This window comes from Enhydra lutris, unplaced genomic scaffold (assembly GCF_002288905.1).
Source record: "Enhydra lutris kenyoni isolate GAN:26980312 unplaced genomic scaffold, ASM228890v2 scaffoldscaffold1, whole genome shotgun sequence".
In the NCBI taxonomy this organism is placed as follows: Eukaryota; Metazoa; Chordata; class Mammalia; order Carnivora; family Mustelidae; genus Enhydra; species Enhydra lutris.
The window spans coordinates 40,773,702-40,800,512 of NW_019154085.1; the positions used below are offsets into that span (position 1 = coordinate 40,773,702).

General features: G+C 56.0%; 1 protein-coding gene across 1 annotated transcript in view; it reads right to left on the reverse strand.

Annotated features, from left to right (window-relative positions):
* LOC111144003 (neuronal guanine nucleotide exchange factor) overlaps positions 1-26,811 on the reverse strand; it is a 117,670-nt gene that overhangs the window by 3,953 nt on the left and 86,906 nt on the right. Inside the window, exons 6-12 of the mRNA XM_022498064.1 lie at positions 25,450-25,610; positions 24,087-24,239; positions 22,733-22,862; positions 20,522-20,596; positions 18,446-18,535; positions 17,275-17,438; positions 16,852-17,007 (exon numbers count right to left, since the gene is read on the reverse strand). Coding sequence (XP_022353772.1) covers positions 16,852-17,007; positions 17,275-17,438; positions 18,446-18,535; positions 20,522-20,596; positions 22,733-22,862; positions 24,087-24,239; positions 25,450-25,610 — 929 coding nt within the window. The remainder of the gene's footprint in view (positions 1-16,851; positions 17,008-17,274; positions 17,439-18,445; positions 18,536-20,521; positions 20,597-22,732; positions 22,863-24,086; positions 24,240-25,449; positions 25,611-26,811) is intronic.

Below are 26,811 nucleotides of genomic sequence, written 5' to 3' on the forward strand. Positions count from 1 at the left end.
GTCTATGAGTGTGTGTGTGTGTGTGTGTTTGTACATGTGGGCACCTGCAGAATCAAAGGGGGAGCCCGGTTCACAGGGGAGAAGAGAGAACTGCATGTCACGGCACAATCAGGCCAGGTCTGCAGGCCCCCACGCCACAGCTGTGGGGAGGCTCCCAGCACCCAGTGGTTGGCCCGGCAGGTGGAGACATGGGGGGAGCGCAGAAGGCCGTGTGTCCATCCTCAGCGGGTGCTCAGTTCCTGAACACAGGAAGAGCTCAGGGACCCTCAGTGGGCATGGTGTGCTCATGTGCCCATGTCACCAGAAACCAGTCCCCAGGGACCCTTTGGGCTCACGACGCCTGAAGCCTGACACAGAGGCGGGGGAGGTTGGAAACTGCAGTCAGATTTTCAGTGTCACCCCCACCCCGGCTCCCCAGTTTAAGAATTCCTGGAATGGTCCCTGTGACATGCTTCATGTCAACTAAAGGCTCAAGGTCTCACAACCAAGAAATGAGGACAGGCAGCTCCTGGGCCCTGGCACGGCGTCTCTCAGAAGATAAGCACAGGCCAGTGCGATGGCATGGTCGCGGGTGGCAGGCAGGGGCAGCTGGGGGGTGCCAAGGGAGATGTCCACGAAAGGTGCCACCGCACTGAGACGCAAGGGTGGCCTATCACTGAACCCGACTGGGGACAGATGCCCTAGGCCAGCCCAGCTGGGCTGGGGACACATGGCCCGGTGCAGGCTCACCTTGATCTTAAACTCCATCTTCTTCTGAATACTGATCATCTGCTCCGTGCGGCTCATTTTCCTGACACCCTCATTGCACGCTTTCACCACCTGGCATAAGAAGGGGGACACGTGAGGCCAGGGGCAGCCAGCTATTCCCAGCCACTGCCTCTGTCCTCTCAGGTGCCGGAACGCACGCAGACACCACCTCCAGCTGAAACCGGCTGGTCCACGCCACGTTATGGCGTTAATGATTAAAAACTGCAATAATTTTATATGCACTAAAATGGAGAGCAAAGCCAGCTTGGAAACCACAAGCCCCTTTAGCAAAGATTATAGCTGTACGAGCAGATTTGCAAGGGCGGCGCCCCACGTCAGCAGCCAGGGGCCGGATAACCCACTATCTTTACCCTCCTTCTACTTATGGGCACTCGCTCAATTTTTTTTTTTGGTACTGAATATTAGTTACTTTTATAAATTAAGAAAAATCCAGGGCGCCTGGGTGGCTCAGTGGGTTAAGCCGCTGCCTTCAGCTCAGGTCATGATCCCAGGGTCCTGGGATCGAGCCCCGCATCAGGCTCTCTGCTCAGCAGGGAGCCTGCTTCCCTTCCTCTCTCTCTGCCTGCCTCTCTCCCTACTTGTGATCTCTGTCAAATAAATAAATAAAATCTTTAAAAAAAAAAAAGAAAAATCCACCTTTATTTTTATTTATTTTCTATGGATTTTACTTTTTAAATTTTTTTTCATTTTTAAAAATTTCATTTTTATTCAACAGAGAGAGACACAGCGAGAGAGGGAACACAGCAGAGGGAGTGGGAGAGGGAGAAGCAGGCCTCCCGCATGGCAGGGAGCCCAATGTGGGGCTCGATCCCAGGACCCCGGGATCATGACCCGAGCCAAAGGCAGACACCCCAACGAATAAGCCACCCGTGCCCCTGGATTTTATTTTTTAAATAGTCTCTACACCCAAATAGGGGCTCAAACCCACAACCCTGAGATCAAGAATTGCATGCTCTACAGACTGAGCCAGACAGGCGCCCCTAAAAATCCACCTTTAAGGAAAAGGTAAACTATGGGAAGCACAAGTATAGCTTTCATCGGATAAGAAAGAAAGGGAGGTGACAGCAGAGGAACTTAAGAAACAGAGAGCCTGGCCCCTGGCACACAGGCCTCTCTGGGCGCAGATGGTCACTGGACTCACCCCCCGGGGCCCAGTGGTGGCTGGGAAGAACCCCCGCCTGACAGGTGTATGAGTCCCAGAAGTGGGGAGGCAGGCAGAGGGCCCTGAATGATGCCCCCCGGCTCCCGGGTCATTCACCCTCCCTGACCAGCCTCACAGGTGGCCAACTGGTAAGGGACAGGAGGAGGGGCCTGCCAGAGGAGAGGATGCCCGGCAGCCACCCATGCCAGGAGGGACATACGTGCTGAGCACCGCCCCCCCCACGTCTCCTCCTCTGAGGTCAACTCCCAGGAGGAACCGCTTCTCCAAGGGTGAGGAATGCACATGGTGTCTTCCCTCCTGGGCGGGAAAAGCCCAGGGCTTGGCAGGACCCGTGAGTCCCCGCAGTAGACAGGAGGGGAGTGGCCTGGGGATAGGACGAGGCGTGCGGAGAAAAGGATGGGGCAGGGCTATGTCAGGGCACAAGGAGAGCCAGATCCTTGGAGCGGCACAGGAGGGAAGACACTGGAAGCCAGCAAGGACAAGTGTGGGGCCTGGGAGAGAGAAGGTTGGTGGGGGGCAGCAGAGGTCACCGCGGCTTAAGTCTGGGCGCTCAGCAGGGGCCACACCTATCTGTTTTGGGGACTTCAACGGTGTTTCCTTCCCACCCTCCCTCCCTCCTTCCTTTTTTTAAAGTTATCTTTATGCCCAACGTGGGGCTTGAACTCGTGACCCTGAGCTCAAGTCACTTGCTCTTCCCCCACTGAAATAGCCAGGTACCCCTCAAATGACCTTTTTTGATTGCAAAAGCATATACTAAAATGCATTTGTGATTTCCAAAGACACAGTGACAGAGGAGGAAGCAGGACCACAAGGTGGGGGTCCGGCCAAGGAAAATGGTTCACTGGGGACAAAAGGAGGAGGGAGCCCAGCTCACCATTTCCAGTTCTTTGTGGGCGTCCAATGCCGTGCACTCTCGCTCAGACCTTTCTTCCACTCTCTTCAGAATGTTCTGAGCACAGGAAAATCTGCATTAATTTGATCCCGGGTGGCCTTTCCTCCCTGCCCCACCCCCATGCAGCAGTGGCACAATGAAGAGCCCAGTGGGGCACAGGAGACCACACAGCAGGCCCAGGCCAGAGCATTCTGACCCATGGGGGCCTCCGGTGAGGACCACGAGTCAGGCTCCTGCCAGGGGTTAACCATGAAGGCCAAGCTGCAGCCCCAGATCCCCCCCAACCCCCGAGGGTGGGGAGGTGCTCAACAAGGACACCAAAGTAAAGCCAGCAACCTCCTGCTGGCGGGGTGGGTGGGGCAGTGAGGGGACAGCCCTGCTCAGGCCAACCCTGGCCCCACACTGCGTGATGCTCAGGGCAGGCATGGGGGACTTCCCTGCCCTGCCCCTAGGACCAGTTTGTGGCCAAGTCCCAGTGACCCTGAGACTTCGTTAACTCTGGTCTTACTGAAGAAAAGGTCTTTCTTCCAACTGTTTGATTTTCTTGACTTAACAAAATGAGGCTCCCATGGCTTTTGCCTCAGATGCTTCCTGAGGGCTCCAGGCTGCCATTGGCCTGCCCGTGCCCCCACGCTCCCGCAGCACATTAAGATAGGTCTTGATCTTACTTCTGTTGGTTTTCATTGTATAAAAATTAAGATTTTTATATATCCATATATGCTCTTTCCCTATGATTTCTTAAAAATGTTCCCCCTCTATCTTCTGATTCGGTTTTCCCAAGTTAAGAAAAAAAAAAAAATCTCACATGTAACCCTTTGTTGACCCGTGTCCTGTGACTCGGGTTCGTGCTCCCTGAGTTGTCACATGGCGCTCTCTTGGGCCATCCCGGGGGTGGGGGGAGTTGCTTCCTCTGATGCCCCCCCTTTGGTCCCAGGTCCCTGGGACCTGTCCTCTCATGCTCCCCCCAACACCGGCTGCAGCCTCTCCTCCTTACTACTGCTCACTCCACGATGTCTGACCTCTCAGCTACCCTAACTGTGGCTCACAGGTCACCCTCTCAGCTCATCGCCCCTCTGAAGCCACTCCCCCTACCAGCTGCACCAAACACCCCAGCAGGCTTGGGGTCCCCTTTCAGGAAATGCCCTTCTCCAGGCTTCCCCGGCCCCAGCCCTCCTAGGCTTCCTTCTTCCTTCTATTCGTCCTTGAGCACTGTGTCCCAGGGCTGGTTCTTGGGACCCATCTCTCCTTCCTTGATGATGTCTTTCCCTAAACGCACCTTGATGCCCAGAGGCCCTGCACTGACTTCTCCCTTTAACTCTGCACTTGGAGATTCCTTGGAACCCCGACGTCCCCCCCCACCCCCCTCCGCCCATCTCCCCGCCTCAGGAAGGGCTGCACCATCACTCCTGTGGGTCCAGCTCTGACTCTTCCTTCCTCTTCCCTGGAATAGCAAGTGGGCATCTCAATTCTGATTTCCCTCCAGGATCTCCCCCTCTTCCCCCGACCCTCACCTCCCCGCCTGTCCTCCAACCCAGGCTGCCTTTCTCCCATAGCTTCCTGACCCCTTCTCCCATTTGCACCCCTGCTCTCCTGCCCCTCACTCAGCATAGGCAGTGTCGTGGGCACTCAGTTGGATCAGGCAACTCTCTTGTCCTGCGGAAGCATGAAGCCAACATCTTGCCTGGTCCCTTAGGGCCTCAACTGGCCTCACAACGTCTCTGCAGTTACTCCTGTCAAATCCCCTCAGCTCACCACTGGCCTTCCCTCCTATGAGCCTCATTGCCCCAGGGCCTTTGCATAAGCAGTTATCTGTCACTTTAATGGCTCCTGTCAGCCACGTCTCAGCACAGATGTCACTTGTCCAAGAGTCTTTCTTGACATTCCCAACTGGCGGTGACCAGGCAGTGACCCCCCAACCACGTGCCCTCCGTTTCACTGTCCTCACAGCCATGACCACTTCCTGCTTGTGTGTGCCTGTTGATCTCGTTCCCAGACTGTGGCTCACTGGGAAGAGGGGCTGACTCCCCCACTGCGTGGCACACAGTAGTAGCTTCATTAGGATTTGTGGAGCAAATGGACTTCCTAGAAAGCTAGCAGAGACCTGGAACGACTGAAGGAAACAGTCTGCAGCAGGAGAAGCACATGCAAGCCCGGTCCACACGTCGGGTTGGGGCTGGGGGGAGAGGCTGGTACCTGGACCAAGAGCTTGAGGCGTGTGATCCTCTGGAACGGCAGGATAAGGAAGGAGGACAGGGGCAGCCCCCGGCACTTGGGGTCCAGCTCCAGCTGCGCAATCAGCTCCCGAAAGGCTGCCTTCTCCTGGCTGGGGTACACAGACATGAGAGTCGGTCTCTGGCTCACAGGAGGCGCGAGTCAGAAGTGCATCCACGGCCTCAGAGGAACCAGACAGCCCACGGGCACGGGACACACGCTGATTTCTTTTAACGGAAGATAAACAGCTCATGTACAAGCCAAATGACAACAGTGGCTTCACATGCCTGGGCCGTGAAAACTTCACAGGATGTATTCCGTGTGGGAAGGTAAGAATTCCTCATGTGGCGAAGTCCATGACTCAGACGCAGGATTTGGTGATTTACCCAGCAGGGAACTGTGGCAAGGTGAACCCACGTAGTGACAGGAACAGCAGCAGGCCGGGGACAATGGCCACGGGGACGTCCTGTCTGCAGTTGGCTCGGCAGTGGGGAACAGGGGGCTGCCCTGACGTGGGCTCCAGGGACCCTGGGTGGCACGTCAACAGGGACCCCGGCTCACGGCCTTCCCCTCCGGCCCAGACACCCTGTGCCTCCAGGGACGCACCGTGTACCTGCAGCCCTGCGAGGCCAGGACCCCGTTCTCCTGTCTGCTTGTCACCTCCACGTCTGTCCTCGAACTAGCATCCTGACTCCCTCGAGTCCCAGTTTTCAACCCCCAAATGTCAAACACCAAACCCCCGAATGCTCAAGTTTGAAACCCTCCACAGTTAGCCTTGACAGCAAGGCCCAGGGGAGTGGAATGGCCGGAGGGGACCTCTCAGGGGGACCTCTGGTGCTCCCCAGTGAAGCTAAGAACACATCACGGGTTCAGGTGTAACCAAAGCGCGGCACCAAAGTGTGAGGGAGTCAAAAGAGGCAAATCGACTGGAAAAATCACCTCATCATCTGAAACCCCAGGGAAGCTGAGAAGTGGACAGATGAGTGACAAAGTCAAGGGCATTGTTGGAAGGCCACAAAGGCACCCCCTGCTGCCCCATCCCTGCCTTTGGCTCTAGTTCAAACCATCTTCCCAACCTCCTGGGCCACAAGAGGCCCTCCCGGGCTCAAGCCCTCTTTTCTAAGCCCCGAAGAGCTCAGCCCAGCCATTCCAGACACGGGTCAGATGGGCGCCATGGCTGATGGTCTTGGGGTTGACATTTCTCCAGTGACCCTGCAGCCCCCGGAACGTGCCGGCCTTGGAAAGCAGGGGTCCCAGGGCTGTGGCTCCGTGTCCTGGTGGGAGGAGCGACAGCCTGCATGGCGGCAGGGGGAAGGGAGGGGGGACACACACTCACAGCAGCTGCTTGTAGGTCCTCTCCTGGTAGGTCTGGTTGCTGACGTAGGTGATGTACACCGAGAAGTGGTTGGCCGCGTAATGATACACGATGTCGCACACGTCCGAGATGACAATGTTCTCCTCCATCCGGCGCTCCAGCTCCAGGAGAAACCTGCGGTGGGGGAGGGGCAGTGGGCAGCAGCTCGGGTGAAAGGGGCCTGCACCGGGACGCTCAGGACACATGGCTGCCCCCGGGCCCGGCTCGGGCAAGGCCACAGACACGGCAGGACATGAGCCCCACACCGATGGCACTTTGGTCCCAGTAGGTAGTCAGTCGTCCCATGTTTTTAGGTGCCTAATAGCATCAGGAGTGTTTTCAAAGAGAGAGAAAGAGGCCTTATGTTTAACAGATATACTGATGTGCCCACAGACAAGGTGACAATGGGGATTTGCCTCAGCGGGATCCCATGGGTGGTGAGGAGGGCTGGGGACGCAGACCAACCCAGGTGCCGGGCTGGGGGGCTACGCTCATCGCACTGGCGTGTCTGTTTCTGCATGTTTGGAATTCTCCACAGCAAAGTGTAAGTAAACACATAAAAAGTCGCCCTTTCCCCAGTGGGGTGAAGTGGCAGAGGCCAGCGGGTTTCTCAGCAGCGGTGCGTCTGAGCCCCCGGGGCGGGGCCTGCCAGGAGGAGGTGGGTGTCCGAGTGGGGGAGGAGGGAATGCCCAGGGCACCCCGGGGATGGAGGGGCCCCTCCGGCCACACGGCAGCTTGGCATCTGAACATGCGTTGTTGGACCCGAAAGCTGAGTTTTGCTCTTCGAGCCGTGGACTCCATGGCCCAGCGGGAAATGGTCGCCAGATGTTCTAATCCAATAATGAAATTGGCGCCTTTCCTTCTTTACAAGAATCAGTGAATGGATGTTCATTCCCCCTCCAGTTAAGCTCCTCCCATCCTTCCCAGGCAAAACGGAAGCACAGTTCCAAAGCCTCCTTCACAAATCAGCACAAACACCATCTGACTGGAGGGAGGAGGTCTGGGACACGTCAAACCAGGGTTTTAGGACACCAGCTCCCACGGACGCCCCTGGACCCGGTCAGGACACCTGCCGCACACCTGCCTGACAGCGGGGGACACGAGGAGCACATGCGTGGAACGGGAAGGGATCTGGAGGCAGCAGGCCTGTTCAGGGGGTTGCGACCGGCCACCCTGCTGGGGGGTGGGGTGGTCGTGTTTATGTATTTATTTCTTTCTCATTACAGATAATTCCAAACACTCAAAAGCAGAGAAGCCAGGCACTCGCTGCCAGCTTTGGCCGCGCCCCAGGTTAGGGGAAGTTTCTGGAAGCCAGACCCCATGAGGCCCAGAGCAGGGGGCTCACCGCTCACTGACGGCCATGACGTCCAGGACGTTGGAGAAGAGGATGTGCGCCTCTGACGGGTGCAGGATCTTCTTCAGACGCTCATTCTCCATGAAGTGAGACACGAGCAGGCTCAGGCTTTTGTAGTAGGAGGCCTCGGATGTGACCAGCTCGAACATGGCCTGTGTTGGGACAAACAGGCAAGAGGAGGGCCTGGGTCACCTCCAGGGCCTCACTTTGCAGGGACGCAGAGAGAGGTGGGTGTGGAGGAAGGGTGCCTCCACGGGCCGGCAGAGAGCCCCTCACCCCACCCCGCACTAAAGTAAAAGAAATCCATAATCTAATAAGGTTTTTGGAGACACCCTTATTCCGTAGCATGACTGTTACCTGGTCGCTGAGACTTTGCCCACGACAACATGAGGCTCTGTGCTCTCCAGCAAGGAGCTTCTCTGGAGTGAGGGCTCTCGCTCCTGGCTCAGCTCCACCCCCCCAACCAGCTCACAAGCCAACCGAGGACCCTTCCTGAGGGCGGGGTCAGGCCCCACAATGGCTGCCCAGAAAGGATGTGTAGTGGGGTGAACTGTGGACCCCTCACAAGCTGTGTCCATGTCCTAAGCTCTGGTGCCTGTGAATAAGAACTTATTTGGGGACAAGTTCTGTACAGAAGGATGTCAAGGATGTCAAGGACTCTGGATCGAGAGCCTAAATCCAACAACAGGTGTCTTTATGAGAGAGGTATGGGACACAGGAAGGTTGTCTGACACGGAGGCATGGGGAGGAGGCCGTGTGAACACAGGCAGAGCTGGACAGGTTGCCCTGTGAGGCCACAGGCAGAGTGGGGGTTAAAAGAAGGGACGTGTTGGGGCACCTGGGTGGCTCAGTGGGTTAAGCCTCTGCCTTTGGATCAGGTTATGATCTCAGGGTCCTGGGATCGAGCCCCCATCGGGCTCTCTGCTCAGCAGGGAGCCTGCTTCTCCCTCTCTCTCTGCCTGCCTCTCTGCCTACTTGTGATCTCTCTGTCAAATAAATAAATAAAAATCTAAAAAAAAAAAAAAGAAGGGACGTGTTTCTAAGTTGGGTACACACAGTGGCATACACCTGCCCAACAGCAGGGACAAAGTTCGTAAGGAAGTCACTCCAGGGGTCATGCCATCACAGAACCTGGCATGAGAGTCCCCCAGGCGCCCTGGGGTCTGCCCCTGACCCAGGCTGACCAGAGCTGGGCCGCAGCCTCTCTGGACTCATCCCCGAGTTATGGTGGCCTGTATTCAGCAGACAAAGCCACAGAAGGCACATCCCCCTCATCCTCCAGGGATACAGGGGGCTTCTCAGCAAGCGCCATTGACATGGAACTGCGTCCCGCTGCTAAGTCTAAGTTTCCTAAGAAAATGTCAGGCGGTTGAAGCTTGAGAGTTCTAGGCAAATAGAACTAAAAATGCCCCCAGCTGACACGGACGAATATTGCAGAGAGGAAACAACACAGTGTCCCACCCGCAGCCCCACAGAGGAAGGCACGACTCCCGGGAGGACGCACGTGAGGCCCACCTGGGGTCCCACCCACAGCCCCAGGCCCACTGCATCTGGTCTGCTGGGCTGGGGGTGGGGGGGGCCAGGGCCGGGGCCGGGGTCCTCCAGCGGCTGGGTCTGACCTGCTGATCACAGACACCAGCTGTGCCCACCTCCCACTCTGCCTCCTCCACCGACAGGCCATTAGTCGCCCGTGAAGTCTGTGTTTCTCTTCATTTTATGTCACGTTATTTGCCACAGCAATATGGCTGTTTTTCCTCATCAATACCGTTTTACTCTCATTCAAGCTGTGTGGTGGCAGTGCGGGGTTGACGGGGATCTGGGCCCTGTCTGCTCTCCGGAACCCCTCGCTCGCTCACTCATTCATCATTCACGTACTCATTCACTCATTCACTTATTCACTCATTCGTTCACTTATTCTCACACTCGTTCACTCATTCATTCACTCACTCACTCACTTGCCGGCTCTCCCATTTGCTCCCATGTTTACTGAGCACCTGTCTAGGCCCCAGGCATTCAGGGGTGAGCACGGCCAACTCCCTGACACCAAAGCATTTGTGTCCCAGGGGGTGGGGACCGAGCAGACAGGAGTACGACTGTCCCAGTCAGGCAGTGAGGAAGGCCACGGAGCAAACAGGGAGAGGTGTGTGTGAGTGTGTGAGAGACTGCATATACGACTGAGGGTAAGAACGTGTACGTGTGCGTATGAGAGCATATACATATGAACGAGCGTGTGTATGAATGAGCATAAGAATGTGCATGTGCGTGTGAACGTGTGCAAGCATGTGCTTGTGTTGCTTCCCGCAGGGCACTCCTTCCTGAGAATACCACTGCTCTGCAGCTGGGCTGTTGAGGCCACACCTTGCCCACTACCCAGCTGAGACCCTAGGCCTCAGGGAACACTCAGGTAGACCGACCTGGATTTTCCGAATCGCGGCTCGTCTCTCAGTGGTGCTCTTAGTGCTCAGTTGGATTCGTATTAGGTTTGATTTCTGCCAATACTCATGCTACGTTTCCAGTTTTTCCAGCCCTGCCACTACCAAGCCAGCTCCTACCTGGGTTCTTTCCAAGGGGCGGGAGCCACTCAGCTGTGGACGCCGCGTGGGAGGGGCCGGGCTAGGTGGTTCTGCAGTTGCGGGGACGGTGGTGGGCAGCTGAGCAGCGGAACAGTCAAGGCTTCTGCCTCGGAGTTAGCCAGACCTCGGCCATGAATGAGAATTGCTTTATCCAGCTAAGCCTGTTTGCAGGCACACAAAATGGGAACAGTCCCCAGCGGACAGTCCACAGCCTGGTGCCCGCCCATCTCAAAGCACCTGCTGGATGCCCAGGGTCATTACCAAACCGGCATCAGGGCGCTGCCCTCACAGGACTGAGCTTCATGGGATGGAGCTCCGGCCAGAGGGGTCAGGAGGAGTTTGTACTAGAAGGTGACCCTGGACATGACAGCAAGCCCATTCCTAGAGGTGCAAATGCTCATGTGGAGAAAGGATGCGGACGCCTGGTGGGACAGTGGGGGCTGGTGGCCAGGCCATGAGAGAGGGCCACGGAAGGAACAGCAGGCTCCTGTTTACATTTTTGAGTCTGTCCCCCTGCCCGCTGTGTGGGCCAGAACCATGCAACCCTGTTTTCCAGAGTCTGAGACAGCTGCTCCTGACCTCGGAACGTGTTCACCTCACTTCCCACACTGGCCTGTGGAGAAGCCGTGTCCAGCTCCCTGCAGGGTTACCCCACCAGGCCTGGAAGGCGCTGGATCCTACCTTTCTCAGTAAATTTAGATTTTTCTCCAAAGAAAGGAAACAACAGAGAGAAATCACTGATTGGTGTCCCGTCTGGGACCATCACCGCTCCATGTCCCACGAGCCGGCCCAGTTTAGCTTCAGCCCGCGGCATCTCCCCCTCCCTGGGGCCGTCCAGACACATGTGAGACTGCAGACCCCGGACCAGCACTGCACCCCTCGAACACAAGATACTCCAGAGACACACAAAGCCAGGACCCCTCATTCATGCAGTACGGGCCACGGGGGCTGCTTGGGGGGCGGTCGCTGGGGTGCATCAGGCCATCTCCACACGGGGGAGGTGGGGGTGCCCAGAGTTAGGACCACCTGGCCACGCTGTTCGAGCAATGAATTTGGAGAAACAAATGAGACTTCAGCCCATTAGCAACGCAGATAAAAGAGGAGGCAGGGACACCAAGAAAATCTGGAGGCACCCAGATCTGCTTCCGGGCCCAGAGAACACTGCTTGTTAAGAACTCAGTTTCCTGACCCCCAGTTGGGGTGACTGCAGATGGTTCAGCCTGTGTGGTCCCCCATCGTCCACAGGGGTCTTCAGGGTCCGGCCACCTCCTCCGTCCTCCACACCCCACTCCCAGGGGGCTACGGGCATCGGCCCTTCGTTCTTCCACTGGCAAAGCTCGGGCTGGGTGATTCCCTACCCTGGTCTTCACCTGCACCAGCTCCTTGTAACTCAGGGTGGCCTAGAGAAGCCCCCCCAACCCCCCGCGGGGCGTTCTGTCCCACTCTGGATTGTTTGCGGCTTCCTGGACCTCAGTGCTCGTGAATCACAGTTGTCTGATGCCCTCACCTTCCCTTTATCACAATGTGGTCCCGTGGCCTGAGTCACCAGGGCGACCTCTGTGGGGGTTGGTGTGGCATTGGCACAGCCAGGAAGCAAAAGCACCCCCCTCCCCCACAGTCCCGGGTTACGGGGGAGGGGCGCGCCTCTTCCCAAGTCCCAGGCTCTTCCCAGGACAGGCTATCCATGGTGGCCAGGTCTGAGCTCCCATTTAAGTGGATGAAAGGAGCAAAATGAATCTTCTTAGGTAGCCTGCATTTTCCCACCTGTTATGGACTGAACTGTGTCCCCCAAAACTTGTATGCTGAAGTTCTAGCCCCCAGTATGATGCATTTGGAGATGGGGCCGAGGAAGAAGTCATTAAGGTTTACGGTAAGAACTGGTGTCCTTACAAGAAGAGACAGACCCCAGGGATGCAAGCCAAGGACGGGGGTCCCACCAGACACCAACGCTGCTGGCACCTTGATCTCGGACTTCCAGCCCAGGAGCTGTGCAAAATCTATGCCTGCTGTCCAGCGACCTGGTCTGGGGCAGTCGGTGAGGGCAGCCCAAGCCGGCCAAGGCACCACCAATTTCCCATGCAACTCCAGAAATTCTGGCACTCTCCATCCTCCCGGCTGCCCTCGCTCGCCAGCTGAGCCCACCTGGATTGGAGGCTGAGGCCACAAGCCCCCTCCAAATACCAGACACACACCTCTCAGGGAGCCAGGAAAAGTCAGGCATTATTCCCAATCACCGGAGTGAGGCCCGGGACCACAGTCAAGAGAAAGGAGACGACCTCTGTGTCACCAGGGCCACTCAGACCCGAGAGATGACTCCACCGATTTTCTGTCAAACAGCATGTGCTGCTTCCCAAAAGTCACACCAAGAAAGTTCATTTTGCAAGAACTCGGGATCTTCCTGCTGCCCCTCCCTTGCCAAAATGAGGCATCTTTCTCTCTAGATCCAGAAAATGCTTGGGCATGCTCCTCTCTTAGTGACTATGCTCCTGCTCAGACAGGCGGGGGCAGCCCTCACCTGGTGGATGGAGGTCTCGAGTGTCCTTGTTCTCTCCACCTTGTCTGTGCAGCATTAGCACAGACAAATGGCCCCAGGGCGCTCGTCCAACACCCAACAGGTGACTAACCCCTCACTCAGTCCTTAATACAGCCCTGGAGGTCTCCCAGATTGTCCCCACCGGGCAGAGGTGGGCACTAAGGTCACATGAAGGTTCTGCTCCCCAGGCTCCCTGCTCCCCACACTCAGGGCAGCCTGTATCTGTTTACAAGGACACCATTAGCTGTGTCTGATGTTCATCCTTCTTTCTGCTGGCCTGGACGGCCAATGTCCTGTCTCCTTTCCTGGATGGTTTCCTAAAGCAGCTCATACAGAAAACTCAATGCTCCAGAGGTTTCCTGCCCACCTGCTAAGAGCTGGGGACCACCAGACACTGGGGACCCCGAGATGACCAAGACCCACCCCCCTACCCCTTGGAGACCCTCTGCCCAGGACACCTCAACCACAGGGGAGCCCAGCACCTTGGCTCACTGGTTCCACAAACATGTTCCAAGAACCACCTCCAGGACGTGACGGGGCTCGATGCTGGGGACACAGAGGGACAGAGGCATGCTGTCACCAAGAATGCAGCTGGGGCATGGCCGATGACAGTTCAGCAGTGGTCCCGACAGTGAAGTGGGAACACAGGGGAGGGGGCCTCGCCTCGTCAGTGGTGAGGGTTCTGGAAGGGGCTGAGTCAGAGAACTAGAAGAGTTAGCTAGGCAAAAGTGGGGAAACACCAATGTTTTTCAACCTGGTCCCGACTACAGGCATTTGTGAAAATGCAGATCCCCAGGCCTCACCCCAAACCCACACACAACCTGTCTTTGAACAAGATGCATAGGTCCTCACGAGACATGGCAGGGACCGAGGACCTGGCCCCCAAAGCTTCCACAAGTACCTTTCTTTCTTCCTTGTCCATTGGAGTCCAAAGTGTTAGGGCACCTGCCTGATGCCTATATTTCCTGTTAGTACGTTTGCTTTTAGCTGGAGGGTGGGAGGGGACAGAGGGAAAGTCGGGTCTTAAGGCCAAGGGCTTGGGGCGTCCTTCCTGGAGCACCAGACTGCCTCAGAGGCTGTGGGGACGCAACCCACAGACAGCTTGGTTCGGACCCCACGGTCCAGGCTGCACGCCCCACACCATGCCAGAGGGAGTGATGGGACCTTGTTCTGCTGAAGGTGCGACCACATGCTCCAGATGCTCGGTCCCTGTGCACAGATGGCCACACTTCTCTCTCCTCTGGGGGTGTCACAGAAACCAGGGAAGAGGTGACCAGGCCCTTCCATCAGAGGCCGCACCTACTCTTGGCTTTGGGGCCTTCAGAGTAGCCCCCCTCAGGGCAGAGTCACATCCACGCTCCCAGCTGGTCCCCCTCCCCTCGTAATGGCACAAGGCTGGGCTCACTTCTGTGCCTAGTACAATAATCCACATGTCACAGGCATTCAGGCGGCCAGAAGTGACTCGAAAAAGCTCTTAGTAACGAACAAGTTCCTAAGAGTGCCTCTTTCTTCCACAAATGGTGATGAAGTCAGATTCCAGAGCCCATGCTTTGACCAGCCAGTCAAGGCTGCTGCACGTCTGGTCCACGTGGGGGACAAGGCTGAGCGAGTTCGCAGGGCTGGAGCATCACAGGGCGCAGTGACAATGACCCCACCTTGTTGCAGCAGGCCTAGAGCTCATGTATGCAATTCGAGCTTGCCAGCAGCCCCTCAGGGCCCAGTGCCGCCCACACCACCAGCAGTCCAAACCCAATCCTCTGCAAGGGCCACACATCACAAACACCCACTGTTACATTTCCTCCAGATGACCTGGTATAGTAAGATGATTTATGAAGAAATTTACACTTAGGGACGCCTGGGTGGCTCAGTCGGTTAAGCAACTGCCTTCGGCTCAAGTCGTGATCCCAGGGTCCTGGGACTGAGCACGTCACTGGGCTCCCTGCTCTGCGGGAAGCCTGTTTCTCCCTCTGCCTCCCCCTGCTTGTGTTCCCTCTCTCTCTCTCTCAAATAAATAAATAGAATCTTAGAAAAAAAAAAAAAGAAAAAATTTACACTAAAGCGGGTTAAAATTTAAAACTTGAAACTATGTTCAGCCTCACTCACGGGTAAGAGAAATGCACATTAAAACCACAATATATGGGCGCCTGGGTGGCTCAGTGGGTTAAACCTCTGCCTTTGGCTCAGGTCATGATCTCAGCGTCCTGGGATCGAGCCCCACATCGGGCTCTCTGCTCATCGGGGAGCCTGCTTCCTCCTCTCTCTCTCTGCCTGCCTCTCTGCCTACTTGTGATCTCTGTCAAATAAATAAATAAAATCTTAAAAAAAAAACAACCCACAATATATTACTCATGATCTAGCTCATTGCTCAAGACAAAATGATTGGCTAACGTACAATGGTGGTGCTGAGCTCACACCCTCAAACCGAAGTGTGAAGACGGTATCTTCACCAGATTTAGAAGAGCAGGTAACTTTTAACTCCACAGTTCCACTGGCAATTCCCATGGAACTCCACCGTGTGGGTTTCAGTCTTAAATAATGCTGCACTCAATGTCCTTGATCCATAACATTTAAAAAAATTTTTTTTCTTTAAATTTATTTGAGAGAGAGAGATCACAAGCAGGGGGAGAGGCGGGGTGGTGGGGCGGCGGGGGGAAGCAGGCTCCCGGCTGAGCAGAGAGCCCTATGTGGAGGTGGATCCCAGGACCCTGAGATCATGACCTGAGCTGAAGGCAGAGATTTAACTGACTGAGCCACCCAGGCGCCCTGATCCACAATATTTCTAATTGCAAATGCCCATCAATGGGGGGCTGGTTAAATAAATTATGGAACATCAAAGACAAGAGAGATCTATAAAGCTAACAAAAAAGAAAAAAGAAAAAAGAATGGGCGTCCATAATGGCTGGTGCAGAAAGATTTTCAAAATGTTCTACCAAGTTAAAAAAGAAAGCAGGGGGCAGAACAACCTAATAACAGGTTCACTGTTTGTGTGACATGCAGACGCTGGCCTCGGAGTGTCAGGCGCAGAGGAGACTTTTTCACTGTAAACCCATTTACTCTTTTTTGCACTTTATATCAGATACATAAATCATTTATCCAAAGGATTCCTTTTAAAAATGACAAATGCTGGGGCGCCTGGATGGCTCAGTGGATTAAAGCCTCTGCCTTCAGCTCAGGTCATGATCCCAGGGTCCTGGGATCGATCCCCGCATCAGGCTCTCTGCTCAGCAGGGAGTCTGCTTCTCCCTCTCTCTCTGCCTGCCTTTCTGCCTAGTTGTGATCTCTGTCAAATAAATAAATAAAATCTTTAAAAAAAAAAAAAAAGAAGTACATCATATGAAGGGCACCTGGGTGGCTCAGTCCTTAAGGGTCTGCCTTAGGCTCAGGTCACAATCCCAGCATCCTGGGATCGGGCTGCATCAGGCTCCCTGCCCAGCAGGGAGCATGCTTCTCCTTCTCCCACTCCCTCGCCTGTGTTCCCTCTCTCTCTGTGTCTCTCCCTGTCAAATAAATAAATAAAAATCTTCAAAAAAAAAAATTAAAAAGTACATCATATTAAAAACCCATATTTTTTTTCTAAAATGGATGGTTTTCTTAAAAAAAAAAAAAAAAAGTACTGGGGCTCCTTGGTGGCTCAGTGGGTTAAGCCTCTACCTTGGGCTCAGGTCATGATTTCAGAGTCCTGGAATCGAGCCCTGCATCAGCCTCTCTGCTCAGAAGGGAGCCTGCTCCCCTCCTCCCCAGCTCTGCCTGCCTCTCTGCCTACTTGTGACCTCTGTCAAATAAATAAAATCTTAAAAAAAAAAAAAAAAAAGTACCTTAAAATACACACACACACACACACACACACACACACACACACACACACACACACACCATGCCCGACATACGGCATCTGGGGGCCACCAAGCACATGCCGAGCCCCAGAGTCATGCTTGCTCCACCTGGAAGGAGACTCGGAGGCCCCTTTGGTGTCCGGGGCAGGGCTGGCGGCACGGGGCACTCACTGAGAGGTCGCTTTCAGCATGTAGGTGGCCTCCCGGTCATCCGCGTTCTCCAGCAGCCGTAGGATGAACACGTTGGCCAGTGTCTGACCCTGGTCCTCCAGCTCTTCCACGCGGAGGAGGCCCCGCGGGGCCGAGTCAAATACTTGGTACTTGTCTCTGGGGACCCAGGGTGACAGGGTGGGTGTGTTGGTCCCAAGGAGGCCCCAAGGTCCTGGGGAACCCTCCATCCCTGGTCCTGCAGGCTCTACTGTTCTGACCATTCCTCACCTCATTCTGGAAGCCCCTCACCTGAACACTGGTCTCCCTCTCCCCAGACTGCCACCTCCCACGGCGACCGAGGGGGTAACCTGTTGCTGTTGGCCCAAGCCGAAGCTGTCCCCGCCCCACCCACGGCCCCCCGTGGTCAGGGGCCCCATGGCTCACCCGGGTATCTGCCGGCAGATCACCAGCAGGTCGTTGAAGAGGAAGAGGTAAATTTCCCGGAAGAGTTTCTTGGTCCGCAGGGTTCGGGATGTTTTGGGGCCTGACATCTGCTGCAGCTCACCCTGCTTCAGCAGCCAGCGGGAGTGGGAGATGATGGGCACCGACTGGGTGGGTGGGGGCATGGCATCAGGACGGCTGTGCCCCTCCAGCTGCCCCCCCAGGCTCTCCCTGCCTCACTGGAGTGCTAACCCGAGGAACAGCACAGGGGTGCTGTACAGGGAGAGTGGCGGATGGAGCAGTCCTGGGCAAATGCAGGAAGGACAGTGTGTGTGTGCGTGTGTGTGCATGAAGGTGCACGCTCCCGTGTACACAAGTGTGTGTGCCTCTGTGCATTTGTCTGCTGTGTATGTGCTTGTGTCTAAGTGTGCCTATGTGCACTTGTGTCTATGAGTGTGTGTGTGTGTGTGTGTTTGTACATGTGGGCACCTGCAGAATCAAAGGGGGAGCCCGGTTCACAGGGGAGAAGAGAGAACTGCATGTCACGGCACAATCAGGCCAGGTCTGCAGGCCCCCACGCCACAGCTGTGGGGAGGCTCCCAGCACCCAGTGGTTGGCCCGGCAGGTGGAGACATGGGGGGAGCGCAGAAGGCCGTGTGTCCATCCTCAGCGGGTGCTCAGTTCCTGAACACAGGAAGAGCTCAGGGACCCTCAGTGGGCATGGTGTGCTCATGTGCCCATGTCACCAGAAACCAGTCCCCAGGGACCCTTTGGGCTCACGACGCCTGAAGCCTGACACAGAGGCGGGGGAGGTTGGAAACTGCAGTCAGATTTTCAGTGTCACCCCCACCCCGGCTCCCCAGTTTAAGAATTCCTGGAATGGTCCCTGTGACATGCTTCATGTCAACTAAAGGCTCAAGGTCTCACAACCAAGAAATGAGGACAGGCAGCTCCTGGGCCCTGGCACGGCGTCTCTCAGAAGATAAGCACAGGCCAGTGCGATGGCATGGTCGCGGGTGGCAGGCAGGGGCAGCTGGGGGGTGCCAAGGGAGATGTCCACGAAAGGTGCCACCGCACTGAGACGCAAGGGTGGCCTATCACTGAACCCGACTGGGGACAGATGCCCTAGGCCAGCCCAGCTGGGCTGGGGACACATGGCCCGGTGCAGGCTCACCTTGATCTTAAACTCCATCTTCTTCTGAATACTGATCATCTGCTCCGTGCGGCTCATTTTCCTGACACCCTCATTGCACGCTTTCACCACCTGGCATAAGAAGGGGGACACGTGAGGCCAGGGGCAGCCAGCTATTCCCAGCCACTGCCTCTGTCCTCTCAGGTGCCGGAACGCACGCAGACACCACCTCCAGCTGAAACCGGCTGGTCCACGCCACGTTATGGCGTTAATGATTAAAAACTGCAATAATTTTATATGCACTAAAATGGAGAGCAAAGCCAGCTTGGAAACCACAAGCCCCTTTAGCAAAGATTATAGCTGTACGAGCAGATTTGCAAGGGCGGCGCCCCACGTCAGCAGCCAGGGGCCGGATAACCCACTATCTTTACCCTCCTTCTACTTATGGGCACTCGCTCAATTTTTTTTTTTTGGTACTGAATATTAGTTACTTTTATAAATTAAGAAAAATCCAGGGCGCCTGGGTGGCTCAGTGGGTTAAGCCGCTGCCTTCAGCTCAGGTCATGATCCCAGGGTCCTGGGATCGAGCCCCGCATCAGGCTCTCTGCTCAGCAGGGAGCCTGCTTCCCTTCCTCTCTCTCTGCCTGCCTCTCTCCCTACTTGTGATCTCTGTCAAATAAATAAATAAAATCTTTAAAAAAAAAAAAGAAAAATCCACCTTTATTTTTATTTATTTTCTATGGATTTTACTTTTTAAATTTTTTTTCATTTTTAAAAATTTCATTTTTATTCAACAGAGAGAGACACAGCGAGAGAGGGAACACAGCAGAGGGAGTGGGAGAGGGAGAAGCAGGCCTCCCGCATGGCAGGGAGCCCAATGTGGGGCTCGATCCCAGGACCCCGGGATCATGACCCGAGCCAAAGGCAGACACCCCAACGAATAAGCCACCCGTGCCCCTGGATTTTATTTTTTAAATAGTCTCTACACCCAAATAGGGGCTCAAACCCACAACCCTGAGATCAAGAATTGCATGCTCTACAGACTGAGCCAGACAGGCGCCCCTAAAAATCCACCTTTAAGGAAAAGGTAAACTATGGGAAGCACAAGTATAGCTTTCATCGGATAAGAAAGAAAGGGAGGTGACAGCAGAGGAACTTAAGAAACAGAGAGCCTGGCCCCTGGCACACAGGCCTCTCTGGGCGCAGATGGTCACTGGACTCACCCCCCGGGGCCCAGTGGTGGCTGGGAAGAACCCCCGCCTGACAGGTGTATGAGTCCCAGAAGTGGGGAGGCAGGCAGAGGGCCCTGAATGATGCCCCCCGGCTCCCGGGTCATTCACCCTCCCTGACCAGCCTCACAGGTGGCCAACTGGTAAGGGACAGGAGGAGGGGCCTGCCAGAGGAGAGGATGCCCGGCAGCCACCCATGCCAGGAGGGACATACGTGCTGAGCACCGCCCCCCCCACGTCTCCTCCTCTGAGGTCAACTCCCAGGAGGAACCGCTTCTCCAAGGGTGAGGAATGCACATGGTGTCTTCCCTCCTGGGCGGGAAAAGCCCAGGGCTTGGCAGGACCCGTGAGTCCCCGCAGTAGACAGGAGGGGAGTGGCCTGGGGATAGGACGAGGCGTGCGGAGAAAAGGATGGGGCAGGGCTATGTCAGGGCACAAGGAGAGCCAGATCCTTGGAGCGGCACAGGAGGGAAGACACTGGAAGCCAGCAAGGACAAGTGTGGGGCCTGGGAGAGAGAAGGTTGGTGGGGGGCAGCAGAGGTCACCGCGGCTTAAGTCTGGGCGCTCAGCAGGGGCCACACCTATCTGTTTTGGGGACTTCAACGGTGTTTCCTTCCCACCCTCCCTCCCTCCTTCCTTTTTTTAAAGTTATCTTTATGCCCAACGTGGGGCTTGAACTCGTGACCCTGAGCTCAAGTCACTTGCTCTTCCCCCACTGAAATAGCCAGGTACCCCTCAAATGACCTTTTTTGATTGCAAAAGCATATACTAAAATGCATTTGTGATTTCCAAAGACACAGTGACAGAGGAGGAAGCAGGACCACAAGGTGGGGGTCCGGCCAAGGAAAATGGTTCACTGGGGACAAAAGGAGGAGGGAGCCCAGCTCACCATTTCCAGTTCTTTGTGGGCGTCCAATGCCGTGCACTCTCGCTCAGACCTTTCTTCCACTCTCTTCAGAATGTTCTGAGCACAGGAAAATCTGCATTAATTTGATCCCGGGTGGCCTTTCCTCCCTGCCCCACCCCCATGCAGCAGTGGCACAATGAAGAGCCCAGTGGGGCACAGGAGACCACACAGCAGGCCCAGGCCAGAGCATTCTGACCCATGGGGGCCTCCGGTGAGGACCACGAGTCAGGCTCCTGCCAGGGGTTAACCATGAAGGCCAAGCTGCAGCCCCAGATCCCCCCCAACCCCCGAGGGTGGGGAGGTGCTCAACAAGGACACCAAAGTAAAGCCAGCAACCTCCTGCTGGCGGGGTGGGTGGGGCAGTGAGGGGACAGCCCTGCTCAGGCCAACCCTGGCCCCACACTGCGTGATGCTCAGGGCAGGCATGGGGGACTTCCCTGCCCTGCCCCTAGGACCAGTTTGTGGCCAAGTCCCAGTGACCCTGAGACTTCGTTAACTCTGGTCTTACTGAAGAAAAGGTCTTTCTTCCAACTGTTTGATTTTCTTGACTTAACAAAATGAGGCTCCCATGGCTTTTGCCTCAGATGCTTCCTGAGGGCTCCAGGCTGCCATTGGCCTGCCCGTGCCCCCACGCTCCCGCAGCACATTAAGATAGGTCTTGATCTTACTTCTGTTGGTTTTCATTGTATAAAAATTAAGATTTTTATATATCCATATATGCTCTTTCCCTATGATTTCTTAAAAATGTTCCCCCTCTATCTTCTGATTCGGTTTTCCCAAGTTAAGAAAAAAAAAAAAATCTCACATGTAACCCTTTGTTGACCCGTGTCCTGTGACTCGGGTTCGTGCTCCCTGAGTTGTCACATGGCGCTCTCTTGGGCCATCCCGGGGGTGGGGGGAGTTGCTTCCTCTGATGCCCCCCCTTTGGTCCCAGGTCCCTGGGACCTGTCCTCTCATGCTCCCCCCAACACCGGCTGCAGCCTCTCCTCCTTACTACTGCTCACTCCACGATGTCTGACCTCTCAGCTACCCTAACTGTGGCTCACAGGTCACCCTCTCAGCTCATCGCCCCTCTGAAGCCACTCCCCCTACCAGCTGCACCAAACACCCCAGCAGGCTTGGGGTCCCCTTTCAGGAAATGCCCTTCTCCAGGCTTCCCCGGCCCCAGCCCTCCTAGGCTTCCTTCTTCCTTCTATTCGTCCTTGAGCACTGTGTCCCAGGGCTGGTTCTTGGGACCCATCTCTCCTTCCTTGATGATGTCTTTCCCTAAACGCACCTTGATGCCCAGAGGCCCTGCACTGACTTCTCCCTTTAACTCTGCACTTGGAGATTCCTTGGAACCCCGACGTCCCCCCCCCCCCCCCTCCGCCCATCTCCCCGCCTCAGGAAGGGCTGCACCATCACTCCTGTGGGTCCAGCTCTGACTCTTCCTTCCTCTTCCCTGGAATAGCAAGTGGGCATCTCAATTCTGATTTCCCTCCAGGATCTCCCCCTCTTCCCCCGACCCTCACCTCCCCGCCTGTCCTCCAACCCAGGCTGCCTTTCTCCCATAGCTTCCTGACCCCTTCTCCCATTTGCACCCCTGCTCTCCTGCCCCTCACTCAGCATAGGCAGTGTCGTGGGCACTCAGTTGGATCAGGCAACTCTCTTGTCCTGCGGAAGCATGAAGCCAACATCTTGCCTGGTCCCTTAGGGCCTCAACTGGCCTCACAACGTCTCTGCAGTTACTCCTGTCAAATCCCCTCAGCTCACCACTGGCCTTCCCTCCTATGAGCCTCATTGCCCCAGGGCCTTTGCATAAGCAGTTATCTGTCACTTTAATGGCTCCTGTCAGCCACGTCTCAGCACAGATGTCACTTGTCCAAGAGTCTTTCTTGACATTCCCAACTGGCGGTGACCAGGCAGTGACCCCCCAACCACGTGCCCTCCGTTTCACTGTCCTCACAGCCATGACCACTTCCTGCTTGTGTGTGCCTGTTGATCTCGTTCCCAGACTGTGGCTCACTGGGAAGAGGGGCTGACTCCCCCACTGCGTGGCACACAGTAGTAGCTTCATTAGGATTTGTGGAGCAAATGGACTTCCTAGAAAGCTAGCAGAGACCTGGAACGACTGAAGGAAACAGTCTGCAGCAGGAGAAGCACATGCAAGCCCGGTCCACACGTCGGGTTGGGGCTGGGGGGAGAGGCTGGTACCTGGACCAAGAGCTTGAGGCGTGTGATCCTCTGGAACGGCAGGATAAGGAAGGAGGACAGGGGCAGCCCCCGGCACTTGGGGTCCAGCTCCAGCTGCGCAATCAGCTCCCGAAAGGCTGCCTTCTCCTGGCTGGGGTACACAGACATGAGAGTCGGTCTCTGGCTCACAGGAGGCGCGAGTCAGAAGTGCATCCACGGCCTCAGAGGAACCAGACAGCCCACGGGCACGGGACACACGCTGATTTCTTTTAACGGAAGATAAACAGCTCATGTACAAGCCAAATGACAACAGTGGCTTCACATGCCTGGGCCGTGAAAACTTCACAGGATGTATTCCGTGTGGGAAGGTAAGAATTCCTCATGTGGCGAAGTCCATGACTCAGACGCAGGATTTGGTGATTTACCCAGCAGGGAACTGTGGCAAGGTGAACCCACGTAGTGACAGGAACAGCAGCAGGCCGGGGACAATGGCCACGGGGACGTCCTGTCTGCAGTTGGCTCGGCAGTGGGGAACAGGGGGCTGCCCTGACGTGGGCTCCAGGGACCCTGGGTGGCACGTCAACAGGGACCCCGGCTCACGGCCTTCCCCTCCGGCCCAGACACCCTGTGCCTCCAGGGACGCACCGTGTACCTGCAGCCCTGCGAGGCCAGGACCCCGTTCTCCTGTCTGCTTGTCACCTCCACGTCTGTCCTCGAACTAGCATCCTGACTCCCTCGAGTCCCAGTTTTCAACCCCCAAATGTCAAACACCAAACCCCCGAATGCTCAAGTTTGAAACCCTCCACAGTTAGCCTTGACAGCAAGGCCCAGGGGAGTGGAATGGCCGGAGGGGACCTCTCAGGGGGACCTCTGGTGCTCCCCAGTGAAGCTAAGAACACATCACGGGTTCAGGTGTAACCAAAGCGCGGCACCAAAGTGTGAGGGAGTCAAAAGAGGCAAATCGACTGGAAAAATCACCTCATCATCTGAAACCCCAGGGAAGCTGAGAAGTGGACAGATGAGTGACAAAGTCAAGGGCATTGTTGGAAGGCCACAAAGGCACCCCCTGCTGCCCCATCCCTGCCTTTGGCTCTAGTTCAAACCATCTTCCCAACCTCCTGGGCCACAAGAGGCCCTCCCGGGCTCAAGCCCTCTTTTCTAAGCCCCGAAGAGCTCAGCCCAGCCATTCCAGACACGGGTCAGATGGGCGCCATGGCTGATGGTCTTGGGGTTGACATTTCTCCAGTGACCCTGCAGCCCCCGGAACGTGCCGGCCTTGGAAAGCAGGGGTCCCAGGGCTGTGGCTCCGTGTCCTGGTGGGAGGAGCGACAGCCTGCATGGCGGCAGGGGGAAGGGAGGGGGGACACACACTCACAGCAGCTGCTTGTAGGTCCTCTCCTGGTAGGTCTGGTTGCTGACGTAGGTGATGTACACCGAGAAGTGGTTGGCCGCGTAATGATACACGATGTCGCACACGTCCGAGATGACAATGTTCTCCTCCATCCGGCGCTCCAGCTCCAGGAGAAACCTGCGGTGGGGGAGGGGCAGTGGGCAGCAGCTCGGGTGAAAGGGGCCTGCACCGGGACGCTCAGGACACATGGCTGCCCCCGGGCCCGGCTCGGGCAAGGCCACAGACACGGCAGGACATGAGCCCCACACCGATGGCACTTTGGTCCCAGTAGGTAGTCAGTCGTCCCATGTTTTTAGGTGCCTAATAGCATCAGGAGTGTTTTCAAAGAGAGAGAAAGAGGCCTTATGTTTAACAGATATACTGATGTGCCCACAGACAAGGTGACAATGGGGATTTGCCTCAGCGGGATCCCATGGGTGGTGAGGAGGGCTGGGGACGCAGACCAACCCAGGTGCCGGGCTGGGGGGCTACGCTCATCGCACTGGCGTGTCTGTTTCTGCATGTTTGGAATTCTCCACAGCAAAGTGTAAGTAAACACATAAAAAGTCGCCCTTTCCCCAGTGGGGTGAAGTGGCAGAGGCCAGCGGGTTTCTCAGCAGCGGTGCGTCTGAGCCCCCGGGGCGGGGCCTGCCAGGAGGAGGTGGGTGTCCGAGTGGGGGAGGAGGGAATGCCCAGGGCACCCCGGGGATGGAGGGGCCCCTCCGGCCACACGGCAGCTTGGCATCTGAACATGCGTTGTTGGACCCGAAAGCTGAGTTTTGCTCTTCGAGCCGTGGACTCCATGGCCCAGCGGGAAATGGTCGCCAGATGTTCTAACCCAATAATGAAATTGGCGCCTTTCCTTCTTTACAAGAATCAGTGAATGGATGTTCATTCCCCCTCCAGTTAAGCTCCTCCCATCCTTCCCAGGCAAAACGGAAGCACAGTTCCAAAGCCTCCTTCACAAATCAGCACAAACACCATCTGACTGGAGGGAGGAGGTCTGGGACACGTCAAACCAGGGTTTTAGGACACCAGCTCCCACGGACGCCCCTGGACCCGGTCAGGACACCTGCCGCACACCTGCCTGACAGCGGGGGACACGAGGAGCACATGCGTGGAACGGGAAGGGATCTGGAGGCAGCAGGCCTGTTCAGGGGGTTGCGACCGGCCACCCTGCTGGGGGGTGGGGTGGTCGTGTTTATGTATTTATTTCTTTCTCATTACAGATAATTCCAAACACTCAAAAGCAGAGAAGCCAGGCACTCGCTGCCAGCTTTGGCCGCGCCCCAGGTTAGGGGAAGTTTCTGGAAGCCAGACCCCATGAGGCCCAGAGCAGGGGGCTCACCGCTCACTGACGGCCATGACGTCCAGGACGTTGGAGAAGAGGATGTGCGCCTCTGACGGGTGCAGGATCTTCTTCAGACGCTCATTCTCCATGAAGTGAGACACGAGCAGGCTCAGGCTTTTGTAGTAGGAGGCCTCGGATGTGACCAGCTCGAACATGGCCTGTGTTGGGACAAACAGGCAAGAGGAGGGCCTGGGTCACCTCCAGGGCCTCACTTTGCAGGGACGCAGAGAGAGGTGGGTGTGGAGGAAGGGTGCCTCCACGGGCCGGCAGAGAGCCCCTCACCCCACCCCGCACTAAAGTAAAAGAAATCCATAATCTAATAAGGTTTTTGGAGACACCCTTATTCCGTAGCATGACTGTTACCTGGTCGCTGAGACTTTGCCCACGACAACATGAGGCTCTGTGCTCTCCAGCAAGGAGCTTCTCTGGAGTGAGGGCTCTCGCTCCTGGCTCAGCTCCACCCCCCCAACCAGCTCACAAGCCAACCGAGGACCCTTCCTGAGGGCGGGGTCAGGCCCCACAATGGCTGCCCAGAAAGGATGTGTAGTGGGGTGAACTGTGGACCCCTCACAAGCTGTGTCCATGTCCTAAGCTCTGGTGCCTGTGAATAAGAACTTATTTGGGGACAAGTTCTGTACAGAAGGATGTCAAGGATGTCAAGGACTCTGGATCGAGAGCCTAAATCCAACAACAGGTGTCTTTATGAGAGAGGTATGGGACACAGGAAGGTTGTCTGACACGGAGGCATGGGGAGGAGGCCGTGTGAACACAGGCAGAGCTGGACAGGTTGCCCTGTGAGGCCACAGGCAGAGTGGGGGTTAAAAGAAGGGACGTGTTGGGGCACCTGGGTGGCTCAGTGGGTTAAGCCTCTGCCTTTGGATCAGGTTATGATCTCAGGGTCCTGGGATCGAGCCCCCATCGGGCTCTCTGCTCAGCAGGGAGCCTGCTTCTCCCTCTCTCTCTGCCTGCCTCTCTGCCTACTTGTGATCTCTCTGTCAAATAAATAAATAAAAATCTAAAAAAAAAAAAAAGAAGGGACGTGTTTCTAAGTTGGGTACACACAGTGGCATACACCTGCCCAACAGCAGGGACAAAGTTCGTAAGGAAGTCACTCCAGGGGTCATGCCATCACAGAACCTGGCATCAGAGTCCCCCAGGCGCCCTGGGGTCTGCCCCTGACCCAGGCTGACCAGAGCTGGGCCGCAGCCTCTCTGGACTCATCCCCGAGTTATGGTGGCCTGTATTCAGCAGACAAAGCCACAGAAGGCACATCCCCCTCATCCTCCAGGGATACAGGGGGCTTCTCAGCAAGCGCCATTGACATGGAACTGCGTCCCGCTGCTAAGTCTAAGTTTCCTA